This window comes from Epinephelus fuscoguttatus, linkage group LG14 (genome assembly GCF_011397635.1).
Source record: "Epinephelus fuscoguttatus linkage group LG14, E.fuscoguttatus.final_Chr_v1".
NCBI lineage: Eukaryota > Metazoa > Chordata > Actinopteri > Perciformes > Serranidae > Epinephelus > Epinephelus fuscoguttatus.
Window position 1 is genome coordinate 9,767,068 of NC_064765.1, and position 14,349 is coordinate 9,781,416.

General features: G+C 41.0%; 1 protein-coding gene across 2 annotated transcripts in view; it reads right to left on the reverse strand.

The window, feature by feature from the left end:
• Positions 1-1,226: 1,226 nt before the first annotated feature.
• The window catches only part of trim9 (tripartite motif containing 9), a 58,658-nt gene continuing 45,535 nt past the window's right edge, over positions 1,227-14,349 (reverse strand). The window contains exons 7-11 of one of the 2 annotated variants that reach the window (XM_049595676.1): positions 13,955-14,093; positions 10,162-10,200; positions 7,837-8,140; positions 6,866-7,028; positions 1,227-5,846 (exon numbers count right to left, since the gene is read on the reverse strand). In XM_049595676.1, the coding sequence (XP_049451633.1) occupies positions 5,769-5,846; positions 6,866-7,028; positions 7,837-8,140; positions 10,162-10,200; positions 13,955-14,093 (723 nt within the window). In that variant the 3' untranslated portion in view covers positions 1,227-5,768. The remainder of the gene's footprint in view (positions 5,847-6,865; positions 7,029-7,836; positions 8,141-10,161; positions 10,201-13,954; positions 14,094-14,349) is intronic. The other variant, XM_049595677.1, reaches the window with a different exon arrangement.

Sequence of the window (14,349 nt, forward strand, 5' to 3'; positions counted from 1 at the left end):
GCAGCTTTGTTGTGGAGGCAATATCATGGGTGCTTTCACATCTGCCCTGTTTGGTTCGGTTCAATCAAACTCAAGTTCATTTGCCCCCAAGGGTTGGGCAGGTGTGAACACAGCAATCACACTCAGGTGTGCACCAAAACAACTGGACCGAGACCTTCTTGAAGAGGTGGTCTCAGTCTGGTTACAAACAAACTCTGGTGCGGTTCATTTGTGGTGAGAATGTGTTCCGACTTCAATCTGAACCAACTGCAGTCACATGACACATTGTTTGGGTTAAACATGAGCATGTTACAGTCCTGGAGGATTATTAATGTGCACCTCCTCCTGTACTGCCTTAATATGCACATTCAGCACATCCAATGCATCAAAACATTGTTTTCTAGTTGGAGCCGCGCCTCGTTTTCAAACTGTATGCTTTGACGAAAATGAACAATGACAGCAATATAGTCCACAATGAGCAGCGCTAAAATCAACCTGCGTGATCCATCCTACCTTGTATCAGCGGTTCAGGCTGGTGGTGGTGGCGTAATGGTGTGGGGGATATTTTCTTGGCACACTTTGGGCCCCTTAGTACCAACTGAGCATAGTTTAAACACCACAGCCTACCTGAGTATTGTTGCTGACCATGTCCATCCCTTTATGACCACAGTGTACCCATCTTCTGATGGCTACTTCCAGCAGGATAATGCACCATGTCACAAAGCTCACATCATCTCAAACTGGTTTCTTGAAAATGACAATGAGGTAACTGTACTCCAATGGCCTCCACAGTCACCAGATCTCAGGCCAATAGAGCACCTTTGGGATGTGGTGGAACGGGAGATTCTCATCATGGATGTGCAGCCGACAAATCTGCAGCAACTGTGTGATGTCATCATGTCAATATGGACCAAAATCTCTGAGGAATGTTTCCAGCACCTTGTTGAATCTGTGACACCAAGAATTAAGGCAGTTCTGGGGGCAAAAGGGGTCCCACCTGGTACTAGCAAGGTGTACCTAATAAAGTGCCCTGTGAATGTAGATTTACTGTGGCTGCAAAAACAGATCTCACACCCTTTAATAGGACACACCCAAATCATCACTGGTACAGCTACATAATTAGTTAAATGGAGGCTACCTGCGTGTGGTCGATAGGTGTCATTTGAAAATGAATTTAATCTTCTTTGTTTCACTGCTGCAGTATGAAAACATCAGACAGACCATTCCAGGCAACATGAGACATCGTTGACACCTATTTATTGAATATTAACACATACAAAAAAACACAGAGGCTCATATTACACTTCAGATCATCATAATAATAGCAGTAATATGGTAATGACGGACATATAATCATAACAATCATAATAATCATACTGTGTTAAAATCAAAAGAACAATGTTCATTTCATATTCGTAAAATTCTCCATAGACATCTCAGCATCACTGTAAATAATAATATCGAGTGAAGACATTCACCTCGGGTCAAACAGGGCGTAAAGAATCACTTTGGAGATAAAATGAGGTTATAATGCAGGAAACACACACTCACACACACTCACACGCACATATGTATGTACATTTGGATATATAACACCCAGTGTCGCCCAGCGACTGTGCGTACATTTTTAACTATTCATAAAAGTTTGAGGAGGCTGTATGACTTTAAATCATCCCCGGGTCTAAGTTTAACATCATTTAAGTGTATTTGGCTGGTTTAGAAATAATAAATGTTACAATCACACAGTTTTTAACATCCACAGCCTGTTCAGTACAGAAACACACATTTATGTTGTCAATCAAAGACAGAAAATGTTCCATGAGAAGATAATCTGTGTTGAAGTGTGACAGAGGTGTGTGTCATCTCCTACTGAACATAAGGAAAATCCCTTCAATGAGCTGTTTTGCTGAATTAAAGCCATTTTTGTCTACTTGTCCCAGAATCTGAGGTTGCGTAATGCCGCAATAATGGCTGCATTTATCTCTGTTCAAGTCAGAAGAAGGTCTCGCCACTCAGTGACCCTCTGCTTAATGGGCTGGTTTTGTATTATTATAATTACGGCCCGCACAAAAGGCTTACCTTGAAAAACTGCCAATTAAACATTGCATAAATCAAAGCTTGAATCCAGCCTCGCATCAAAGGCCGTGCAACTTGCTGATTGCTGCAGTCGTCTGGTTGATCATTGCCAGCACACATGCACATATCATACTGAGAATTATATTTGTGCAGCCGTTTTAGCAGCCATGTATCAGCCCCAGATAATTTACAATCAGTGTTACCCCAGGGGAATAGAGAAAAGAAAGGATGTATAAAGATAAGAAAGACACCTGACTGTAGCAGTCCCTTCAATACTGTGGTTATTATATCCATAACAAAAATGGTTGTTGTTGAGTTTGCCCTTTTTGCCGATAGAAAAAATATGTAGCAGCAGGTGAAGTCAGGCATCACAGATGTTACAGTTGACTCTGCCGAAGCAATGACTCGAGTTTGTAGCAAAGTTTCATAAATCTTATGGGTATCGAAAAGGGGAAAAGGCACACCCATGAAGCTCAAACACAGGATAGCACCTTATATGTATGCTAGACATGTACGGTATGTCTCAGGGCGACAATGCACAGGGAAATGTTTCTGGGCAACTTGAAGGGCAACAGTTTCCTTACAGTGACCTCTCTACATTTTGAATCCTGTTAGTTTTTTTTTGCCATGCTAGTGGCTTGGCTGGAAATATCTCAACAACTCCTGGAGGGATTGCTTTAACATTTTGTACAGATGTTCATGGCCCCCAGAAGATGAATCGTACTTTCCTCTAATGCCACCACAAGTTTCATTTTTGTGGTTTTGAGGGAAATATCTCACAACGTTTGGTGGGCTGCCATGGAATTTTATGTGGATACTCATGGTTCTCAGAGGACGAACCTTACAGACTTCTCTTAATCCTTGACTTTTGCTCTAGCACCCCTGAAAGGTCAAGGTTTTCACTTATGTGAGAACTCTGAGATATCTGTGAGTCTTTGAGACTGTGAGCACTGTGAAATATCTCAATATAGACCAGTTGGATTGTCACCAAATATTTTACAGACGTTCATGGTCCCCAGAGAATACATCCTAATGACGTTGGTGATCCCCTGACTTTTCCTCCATAAGTGGGTTTGGGTGAAATATTTCCACAATTTTTGGTTGGATTGCCATAAAATGTCATACTAACACTTGTGGTTCTCAGAGGATGAACCCTACATTCTTCTCTTCATTCCTGACTTTTCTGTCAAAGTTCTCACTTATTCTGTTAGATATCTCAATATCTACCAATTGGATTGACACCAAATATCTTACAATCATTTATGGTCCCCAGAGAATGAACCCTAATGACTTTGGTGATCCCTTGACCTTTTCCTCTAGTGCCACCATGAGGTCCATATATGTGGTTTTGGCAAAATATAAAAAAAACAACAACTGTATGTTGGATTGCCATAAAATGTTGTACTGACACTCACGGTTTCCAGAGGATGAACCCTGAAGACTTCTCTACATTCCCTCACTTTTTCTCTGGTGCCACCAGCAGGTTTTAACGTACTTTGTGAGATATCTCAAATCTACTTTACCAGTTGGATTGGCACATTATTTTGTACAACATTCATTGTCCTCAGAGGATGAATCCTAATGACCTTTGTGATCCCCTGACTTTTCCTCTGGTGCCACCAGCTGGTGGAAGTTGTCTTACTTATCCTGTGAGCCATCTTGATATTTACCAGTTGGATTGGCACAAAATTTTGTACTGACATTCAGTATTCCCAGAGGATAATTCCTAATGACTTTAGTGATTCACTAACTTTTCTTCTGGTGCCATCATGAGTTCTACGTTTGTGGTTTTGAGTGAAATATCTCAACAACTCTTGGATGGATTACCATGTAATTTGGTGCAGACATTCATGTCCCTTAGAGGTTAAATTGTAATAACCCTGGGGATTACTTAATGTTTGTTTCCAGCCCCACCATCACTTTAATGTTTTACTTTTAATAATGATAAAATACCTCCAAAACTGAAGACATCCCCATCAGCCTCAGCTGTACTTTCTTTATACTGCACATTAGGAAATGTTAGCATGCTAGCATGCTAAACTAGATGGTGGACATGGTAAAAATATAGCTGTTATAAAACAACGTTAGTATTGTCTTGTGAGCATGTCAGCATGCTAGCATTAGCATTTAGCATGGCTAAGTACAGCATCACACAGCGGCTAGCATGGCGTAGTTGTTGCCTGTCGAGGAGACTGTTGCCTGAATGTGATGCCACAAGAACGTCCCAGTACATCACCACCTTTCCTGTTGCTTTAGTCGGACATAAACTGGTTCTCATGATCACTGAAAAGCCTCTTCAGTTCGAGAGCAAACTCCAAACTACATTTTTAAAGCGACAAATAAGATTCAGTTTCTTTCCTTCTGTAATAACTATACATCAAATAAAGGAACAATGATGAATTCTCATTGAAAAAACTCTGAACATCAATAACTTATTTAGCTATACACCTCTTTGTAATAGATCATTTCAATAACAATATTACAAAACTACCAGGATCCAGTCACTTACAGTAAAAAAAGCCAGAATGAAGCGAGCTGCTGTAGCACCTTATTCAAAGAGCTTCACAGTCATCATCTTTAACCCACTTTCAACACACTTGAATGCACAGAATCGCTCGCTTTTATGATACATTACACCAAAATTCATCCCCCCTGTTCTGAGAGCTGCACCACAGAGAAAGGCTGCATGAAGGCCTCACTTCCAGGAGCATTTTATACACTATTTTTTTTTTCATTTTTACAGACGATACAGAAGGATCACATGAGCTAAGCCACTAAGAAAAGCGCCTCATGTACAAGGATGAGGATACAACAGTGACGCGGCTGACAGTCGGACTATTGCTCTCGTCCAGGGATCATTGCAGCTGCTGACCCGTCCACCTCCCGCACGTTCACGAAGACACACAAAAGACGACCTCTCATGCTCCCCCTGGTGTGTAAGATGTGTGAGGATGTTTATGATCGATGGCAGGAAAAGTAACATACAAGATATTTTATAAGAAAGAAGGATAAGAATGAAGAGTATGTTGAATGCATGAAGGGGGGCTACTTTTTCTAAGTCGACTCATTTACAAAACAAACTCCTTCCATTAAAGGAATAGTTCAATATTTTAGGAAATATGCTTATTTGCCTTTCTTGCCGAGAATATGTTTTGTGCCCATGAAACCGCAAAATGTTATTTTTACACTTCTGTCTTTGTACATATTAAACAAATGAGATATAATGAGCAAGGCTAGCTGTTTCCCCCCGTTTCCAGTCTTTGTGCTAAGCTAAGCTAACCAACTGCTAACAGTAGCTTCTTATTTAGCGTACAGACGTGATAGTGGTGTCTTCTTATTTAACTCTCTGCAAGAAAGCACATAAGAGTATTTTCCAAAACTACTCCTTCAGGCCAAGTCCATCATCTTGAGATTATTTTCCAACGGTATATCACCTTCTTCAATTATATGTATCACGTCAAAATACAAGGTACACATTGCAAAGCACGTCCATTTTTGTCCTGCAGATGGTCCAAGTGTCCAAGGTTTAGGCATGATAAAGGCATGGCTCAGCGCTGGATGGGGCCTCTTACAGAGAGTCAGGGGGTCAGTCGGTCAGGGGGACAAGAGGAGGCGGGGTAGGGGAGGGTTGGATCATAGTTATTGACTGGCAGGATGAATTCTGGGAAATCCTGAAGAAGTTTTCCCCAGCCGGTGAGGGTGGTGGTGAGTCTTCAGCACACAGAGCCGTTGGGATCTGCCTCCCCGGGAGTGTAGAAATCAGGGATGGGTAGACCGGTGTGCAGTGTGACCTGAAGAGAAACAGATTTACACACAAATATACGGGTTAATAAATCATAGAGGCAAAGTGGTTCGATTTATTTTCCTGCCTGCAGGTGGAGCTGTTAAACTGTTCCCTCAGTGAGTGAAGTGTTTTTGTCTTGGAGGCGCTTTGCTTTCATCACCCAGAGACGGCATTAAAAATGAGAGAACTGGCTGAGAGCAATAAGGAATTCAAAGCTACTAACTGTTGTTGAGTCTTTGAAGCTTCCTCTTTCATGGTTTAATCCTCTGAGCCCACATTTGTAAAACTTGGGAAAGCAGTTTTAATGAATAATAACAGTAGTCGTACAATACTTTGTTGACCTACAAGTAAAAACCTCTGTTGTAGCCTGCAGCGCTGCTCGGGGATGGTGAATCTGTAAAACAGACCCTCAGGAGCTGTTTTAGAGCCGACAAAGCTGCTCCTGACCACTTAATGTGAAATAAAGGTAAAATGTTTTTATTACTGATAATAATAGCTGTGATGTATTTCAAGATGCTGAATAATGCAATAAGACCTAACTGAAATACTTAATGCTGACACATTTTTTTCCAATATTTTACATTTTGCAGCAAACATGGACATTTTAAAGGAGCAATCCACCAATTTTACATGTGAAGTTCAGTTTACTCATCACAAGGCGTGTTAGTCAGTTGGATGACATCTTTTATATCTCTGGAGCAATCTTTTTAAAGTCTAAGAAAGTCTCAGCTTTAGCTTGGAGACTCTCATGAGTCCCCTGACTCTGTGGAAGTGCACCTCTAAATTAGCACCTCATCAGTATATGAAACTAATATGCTATGGAGTTTGTAGTGTTTGAATAAAGTAATCATCATTTTATAATGTGCAATATGTTTTGTGGTCCAGAAATTTGTCTCAGCACGAGAACATCATCACAGGGACAGTTCACCCCCAAATTAAAAACTTTACATTGGGGGTGAACTGTCCCTTTAAGGTTTTAAATTGCCACATTAATCACAGATATGTTGCCACAGTATCATTCTGTACCTGGACGTTTCGGTTGAGGCTGAGAGCGGGGTAATAGATGCCCTCTAAGGATTCAAAAGCCACAGGACCCTGCTGCTCATCATTGATGAGGAAGATGAGGATCCCGCGTGAGAAGTCCAGCAGAACTCCTATTGTAGCTCCTTTACCGATGCCACCGTCCGTCCTGCACAGAGGTCGCACAGAGAGAAATTAACTGGAGATATGACAGATGTTCATTTGTGGTAAATCTTTCTTTCTGCTTCATAAGATTTCAGAGGCAAACACTGTTTTTTCTTACTCGACGAAATTTATTTCACAGCTTGTTGCTTTTCACATTAAGATAGTATATTAAGAAGTTTCAGATTACACCAGTGGTTCCCAACATTTTTGTGACCCTGATCACTTATAAAAATGCTATTGGGGCGTCTCGACCCTTGGGGGGGTTTCCTATTTGACTTTGGATTCATCACCCTCCTTTAATCATACAAACTCGATGGGGTCTAATCGCCAAAGACTTTTCACGGTTTTCATTCTTAATAAATATTCTTTTCACTATAAAAAGGAGTCCCTCCTGATTGAGATATATTTATCTGAACTGTTTTTGCTCAAAATTTTGCTAAACCTGACCCTCGACATACGTGAGAGGAGAGAAATCTGACACCAGGGATGGATCTCTCATCTAATTTATAGACCGGACAAACTCGGTAATTAAAATTGTTACTAAAAATGCTGTTCTACTGCTAAAAGTGTTTTTCATGTCAGTAATAATGTACTGTTTTTATCCATCTTACTGTACATAATGTCTAAAATGTTTCAAATGTTTATTTTCATTTGATTTTTTTTTTACAAACATGACACATTTCCATGTCACTTTTGGTCCATTCAGAATAGACCTGCGACCCACTTTTGGACCGTGACCCACCAGTTGGGAACCACTGATCTATATAATGACTTTTCCAAACACCTGCCTGCATCTGAATCTGATCCCCTACCTGTTGGTGTGCGAGTTGTTGTGCATGAACCAGGAGCGGTTGTTGTCCACATACATAGCCCAGGCCTTGTCGTCCTTCCCCAGCATCACATCCTTCAGCACGTCGGCCCGTGCGATCCCAAAGGCTGGGTCAGGGTGGTTGTCGTAGCGATCGATGGTCATTTCCCAGTAGTGAACGCCGCGGGAGAAAGCAGAGGTACCCATGACCACCCTGTCGTCGTAGCTGTTGCACGACACGGTCAGGTTGTCGTTGGAGAGGATGATGTCCGGGTGAGCGGAGGCAGGGTCAAAGGTGAACCAGGCAACTGTGCACACACACAGGAAGAGTTACACACACACTGTTGTTCAGCATCAGTAACGTCAGTGACTGCAGGACCTGATGCGATGATGATGACTTTACAAAGGTGACATGAATCTGGAGGTTAAATTAAGTGAAGTTACACTGTAAAAACTTATGATTTATAATTCTTATTATACTCTATGACTTAACTAATAACTTAATTCTAATAATCTTAATAATATCTATAATATCACACCTGCGTCAGACAGTCTGAAAATGATAATTGGCGCTTGTTTTGACCAGCTTGGAACACCAGACGGGTGGAGTTAATTACATCCAGGTACTAAATTAATTGTTAATCAGATAAAAAGAACAGTAAGTGGACTTTTTAAATGTAATTTATCATTTATCATTTATCTCTATTATCATAAAGGGACAGATCACCCAAAATGAAAATGAAATTTTTTAAAAGCTTCAATCCAAATTACTCACAGTTTCTGAAGCTTTAAGCTGCATCTTTTGGTGTTTATCAGTGGAGTGGTCGGTCATAATGGATCACATTCACCATGTAAACAGAAACATGGCTCCAGCTGACTGATAATATTGTTCTGTGTCTGATAAAAGTGTCAATATGTAACTATCTGGTAATGTTAGCCAACTGAACTTTACAGGATGACATGTCAATGTTGTGCTGCCCCCAAGTGGCAAAACAAAACAAAACAAAACAAAAGGAACACTTCACCCTCTCAATGACTATCTGTATATCAATTACTCAGACCGTGTTACCTTGAATTTGTGAAGAAAACTTTGTTTTTACTCACATGCCTCCACCGTGAACTGAGAATCTGAAAGATCTTGATGAATTTGAGTCATAGGAGTCTACATTTAACAACAGCAAAATGGCATCAAAACATTTACAAACTCACACAACTCGTGCAGTATAATTCAGGTGTCATTTATCCAGTCGTATGCTCAGTACTTCCTAAACATACAGACCTTTCCAGTGGGAAATCTAAAGTGTAACTGATAAATGCTCTCTTCAAAGCCAGACTCCATTGACAAAAACAGTAATTTTATGTAGCTGAACACAGGAGCTGCTGGTCTACTGCTGCCTCGATCACTTTGTTTGTTTGTGTGATTGTGCTACTTCTGTGTTTTAACGGGTCAGTTTGGACTCACTGAAGTCACACAATAACACAAAGAAACTAACTTATATTGAGGCAGCAGTAGACCAGCAGCTCCTGTGTTCAGTTAGGTAAACTTATTTTTTTTTTCCAATGGGATCTGGCTTTGAAGAGAGCATAGATGAGTTTGACTTTTAGTTCAGTTCCCCATCGGTAAGGACTGTCTGTTTGGGAGTTACTGAGCATACGACTGGATAAATTAGACTTGGATCATGCTGCACAAGTTGTGTGAGAGTTAATAAACTGATGTTTTTATGTCGTTTTGATGTTGTTAGATGTGACTTAAACTCATGAAGTATTTTCAATGGAGGCATGCAAGAAAAACAAACCTTTCTTTATCGACTGAACATAACATAGGGTGAGTAACTGATGTAGATTTAAAACCTTAGCATGGACTGATATGATAAGGATTGTTTTGTTTTTGTAATTTGGGTGAGCTGACCCTTTAACTCTCAGTGAGCTCTTGCTACACGTTACACTCCAAGCAGGCTAAATCAAACGCTAACAACTTTGCAAACTGTTTGACTCAGGGTTGAAACTATATTAACATAGATTTATACTCTACAGAGAGAACTATGGGAGTTTAACAGATGGGTGTTTGTGCTTTATATGGGCTCCACTGGACGTGCTTGTCCACCATCTTTCACAGGTGTCACTATGTGCACTAAAGTTTCATTGCATGGCTTTATTTCCCAAAGGAAATAAAACAAAGACGTTTATTAGAAGACTGTATCAAACGTTTAATAAGTGCAGCCCACAGAGCAGCAAACTGCCCACCTGCTGGTTTGAGAGTGAAGCACTGCACTGATGACAAATGGCAACAGGCGGGATTAGAGTGGTCAGCAATGAGAGCCGTCCATACCTGTGCCTATAGACTGAATATCACATGGAGGGAGTCCAGCTGAAATGTGGAATGAAAGGGAAGGAGGAGAGGAAGAAAGGAAAAAGGGGAGAAAGGAAAGAGGGGAGAGTGTCGCGAAGCAGTGAAGCGGAGAGTGTAGAGGGGTCGGGAGGGGTGGAGGAGAGGGTAGAAAGCAAGTTTGATCAGGGAAGCTGGTTCAAACACCACAGAGGAGATCCCAAAAACAAAAGCAAAGAGTTCCTAGAACCAGATTAGGAGAAACATAAAAGAACAAGCTGAAAGCAAAGAGAAAGTTCTGATAGTTGCTTCTTTTCATGTGGGAAATAAAACTGACAAAATCAAAGCTGGTCCGGGCGCAGGACGTCAGATCTCTGCAAAAACACTCAGTGGTTAGTGCACTTTGTCACAGCTGCTGAGCGCTCTGTCTGTCAGGTATAGGGAGGCTGTCAGGGTCTTTCGGGTCCACTGATGGATGACAAGCTTCCCTGTGTGCAGAGCAGCATTTAACTAATGGGAAAGCAAGCACATGGGTGGATTATTGCAGCTGCTACTGGATGTACCTGGTTTAAAAGCTCAAACACACCCTCTCACAGAATCCACATCCTGCTGCCGCTTTTGGGTTAAAACCTTGCGAGTGATATTTTGTAGGCTTTTACTGTTATTATTTTGGCGTTACATGAAGGATAAAAGAGGATGCGGAAGTTTGATGGCCCTCGGCTCTTTGAAATCCCTTTGAAACCCATAATTAAAAAGTCAAAATGCACGGTTTTCAATCTGAAATGAGAAAAAAAAATGCAGAGGAAGTGGTTAAATAAGTTCTCTTCCCCCGTAAATTTCTAAGAAGTTGTCTTTCAGAAGATGCAAGGCTTTAGTCTGGCAGCAACAATTTATTATTCTTAAGATCTCTGTGAGTTCAGTCAAAATTGATTTGCAGTTAATGAACGCTTCACTCCCAAAAAGAAGAAGGAAACTGAGCCGAGACTCCGGTCTGTGATCTCATGATGTGACAACAACTACCACACTACATTATCACTGTTAATAGACCGACGATAAAATACCTGCCAGCTGTTTGCTAGAGCACAACGTCACGGTCAGTCATAAATCCAATACGATATCAATCTAGTCATGCAAAAAAAGTGTGTCAAGCTAAAATATTTGGGCATGATAACAACACCAAAGAGAGAAAAAAAGTGTTACAACACCTGGGAAACACAGAGACGCAGTAACAAACATGTGGCAGGTATTTGGAGAAGCATTAGTGCTTAAAAATATGAAACACGCAGAGATAACTGTGACAAACTGATGTCAGTGTTGGCAGTGGAGATGTATATTTAATCACATCCTTCTGCTTCACTTTGGAACAGCTGCAGAGAAGCCAAATCAGTGCACAGTGGCTTTTTCTTCATCTTATAGCTTTATATTTTGTTTTTTTACACTGTGTGTCCTCACTTGAATATACGGTCTCATATCCAGATTGTATCTAGATATGATTTAACCTGATTACATTTACACCTGATATTAATATGAGTCTCCAGTGTCCACATTGAGATCCAATCGCACTGTCCAGCTCAAACAACAGAGCTGTTGTGGCTGTTTTCCACCATTTGTGTAGCCATTGTTTCATAAATGGCTTGGTTTCAATATGAACTGCTAAGTTTCACCTGGATACTTTCATCGGACAGAAGTGAGAGCAGACAGGTCTCTTTTTTACTCCATCCACAAGTGCTTTGAATATCTATAAGCTCTGCTGCTGCTTTCTTGCTAGTAGCTTATTACCGCATAACGGTTGCTACCTTCCTGGTTTGCAACAGCCGCGCATGGTTACATACAAAGTTGTTATATGTGAATAGAAAAAATACTGTTTTCATACTTGTATTCAGTGTGGTCACAGTGTGTTCCTGACCACCTCTGGGGCAGTTTGGCTGATCACAATCTGTCCTCAGTGCGTTTTGGGTGCATTTCCACCTGTACCTTCATGTGGTCAAACACTATGGGATGGGAATCCAATCACCCAAAATGCATTTTAATACAGAGTGTAAAGAGGATCATAGTTCCCATATACACCCTGCATTAAAATGCATTTTAGGTGATTGAACTGCAATCCCATAGTGTTTGTCCACATGAAAGTAGAGGTGTTAATGCACCAAAATAACTTCATCTTCACTTGCATACACCTTCTTATTTCCTGCTCTGGTCTTTTTGGACACTATGACCCTCTTTGCATTAAAATGTTTCTCATATCCAGCTTGTATCTAGGTATGACCTGATTACATTTATATCTGGTATTAATATGTGTCTCCAGTGTCCACACTGAGATCAAAACAAGTCCCGCCCCCGCCTGTCAACAACTATTATAAGAACTTTTAAAAAATGTTGTTTTAAGAAATTGTTCTTAAGTTACAATTTCATATAGGGTGCACAGCATATTAGTTTCTGCACTTTCAGAGACAATATTAGTGTAAAAATAAAACAAATATTTCCTAGTCCTTAGTTTTCTGTGTTAAATATGTCTGAGCCAGTCTGGAAGATTTAGAAGGAAACAGCGAGGTTGACGAGGATGAAACATGCCTACCTGACTGTAAAGACAGTGACTGACAGGTGGAATACATCACAGATGACACTTACACCACAGCAGTGTTAGCATCAGATGAGAAAGAGACCACCACGCGCCCTGCAGCTTCGGCAACAGGTGAGGGAACCTCAGTGATCTGGAACAGTCTCCCTTAGGCCTTCTACATTTCTCCACCCAAGTAGTTGTTGTATGTGGATTTAAAATACAGTTGCATTTACACTTGTGTTCAGTGTGGTCACAGTGCATCCCTGACAACCTCCAGAGGTGGTCTGGTTGATTGGATCACAATCCGTCCACAATGTGTTTTGGGTGCATTAACACTTATACGTCCATGGTCAAGTACTACATGAGTGCAATCATCTAAAATGCGTTTTAATGCAGGATGTATATGGGACCTATGATCCTCTTTACACCCCGCATTAAAATGCATTTTAGGTGATTGGATTGAAATCCCATAGTGTTTGAAGGTACAGGTGGAAATGTTCCCAAAATGAACTGAGGACAGACTGTGATCGGCCAAACTGCCCCCAGAGGTGGTCAGGAACACATTGTGACTGACTCAACGACTGTGTTTTCAGTGCACATACAACAACTTCGTCAGCTGTTCCAAACCAGTGAGGTAGCAGCCATTATCTGGTAGCAAGATAAGCTTCTAGCAAGAAAGCTTACAGATAATAAAGACACTCGTGGATGGAGTAAATAAGAGACCTGTCTGCTCTCAGTTTGGTCCGACAAAAGTACACAAGTGAAACTTAGCCATTCATATTGCTAATTGGATTAGCTGCTGCCTCGGCCAGGTCTCTCTTGTAAAAGAGATTTTCAACCTCAATGGGACGACCTGGTTAAATAAAGGTTAAATAAATAAAACTCAAAGCTTGAAATGACACTGTTTTGGCATTTCTTGGCACTTATCTGCAGATAAATCAGCCTAGATCTACCTCAGATGAACTGCTTTGACAAGTGTAGATAAATACTGTCCATAAATCTGATTAATTAATAACAAATCTATGAAGGCAGCTGAGTTGATACCACTAATAACTAATAAGCCTCTTCCTTTGGCAAAAACAGACTTGAGTCTTGAGCTCTTTCTGGATTTTAACTTTGTAGAAAATGACAACTTCCCTCCAAACACTGACTGAAGAGAGTGTATTTTTATCTTAAAAGATATACAGTCATGTTAGTAGGAGGAGGAAGAGGAGAGGATGATGATGCTGAACGTACTTTCAGAGGTCTGCATGATCAGTGTCTTGCTGTACTGGCCCACTCCGCTGGCATTGAAGGCCTTCACTCTGGACTTGTATGTGCTGTTGAAGTGGAGCCCATCCACAGTGCAGATGGTCTCCGTCCCCACATACACTTCCTGTAAAGACACACAAATGCTTCCTGTCAAACTGGCAATTACATCAAATGCGTAATTATGACACAGAGAGTCCTGATTCCTTTTTGACACGGACGGCTCTGCCTTTGAAGGAGCGTCCTATTTGGATTTTTTGGCGGTGAGTGCAATAATCGAGAGTGTGAGTTTGTACAACTGAGCGTGGGCGAGCCAGCCCACACGGGTGTATAAATAGACATGGGGACACACAACTCGCCAAGCTCAGTGTGGAGCTGCGTTG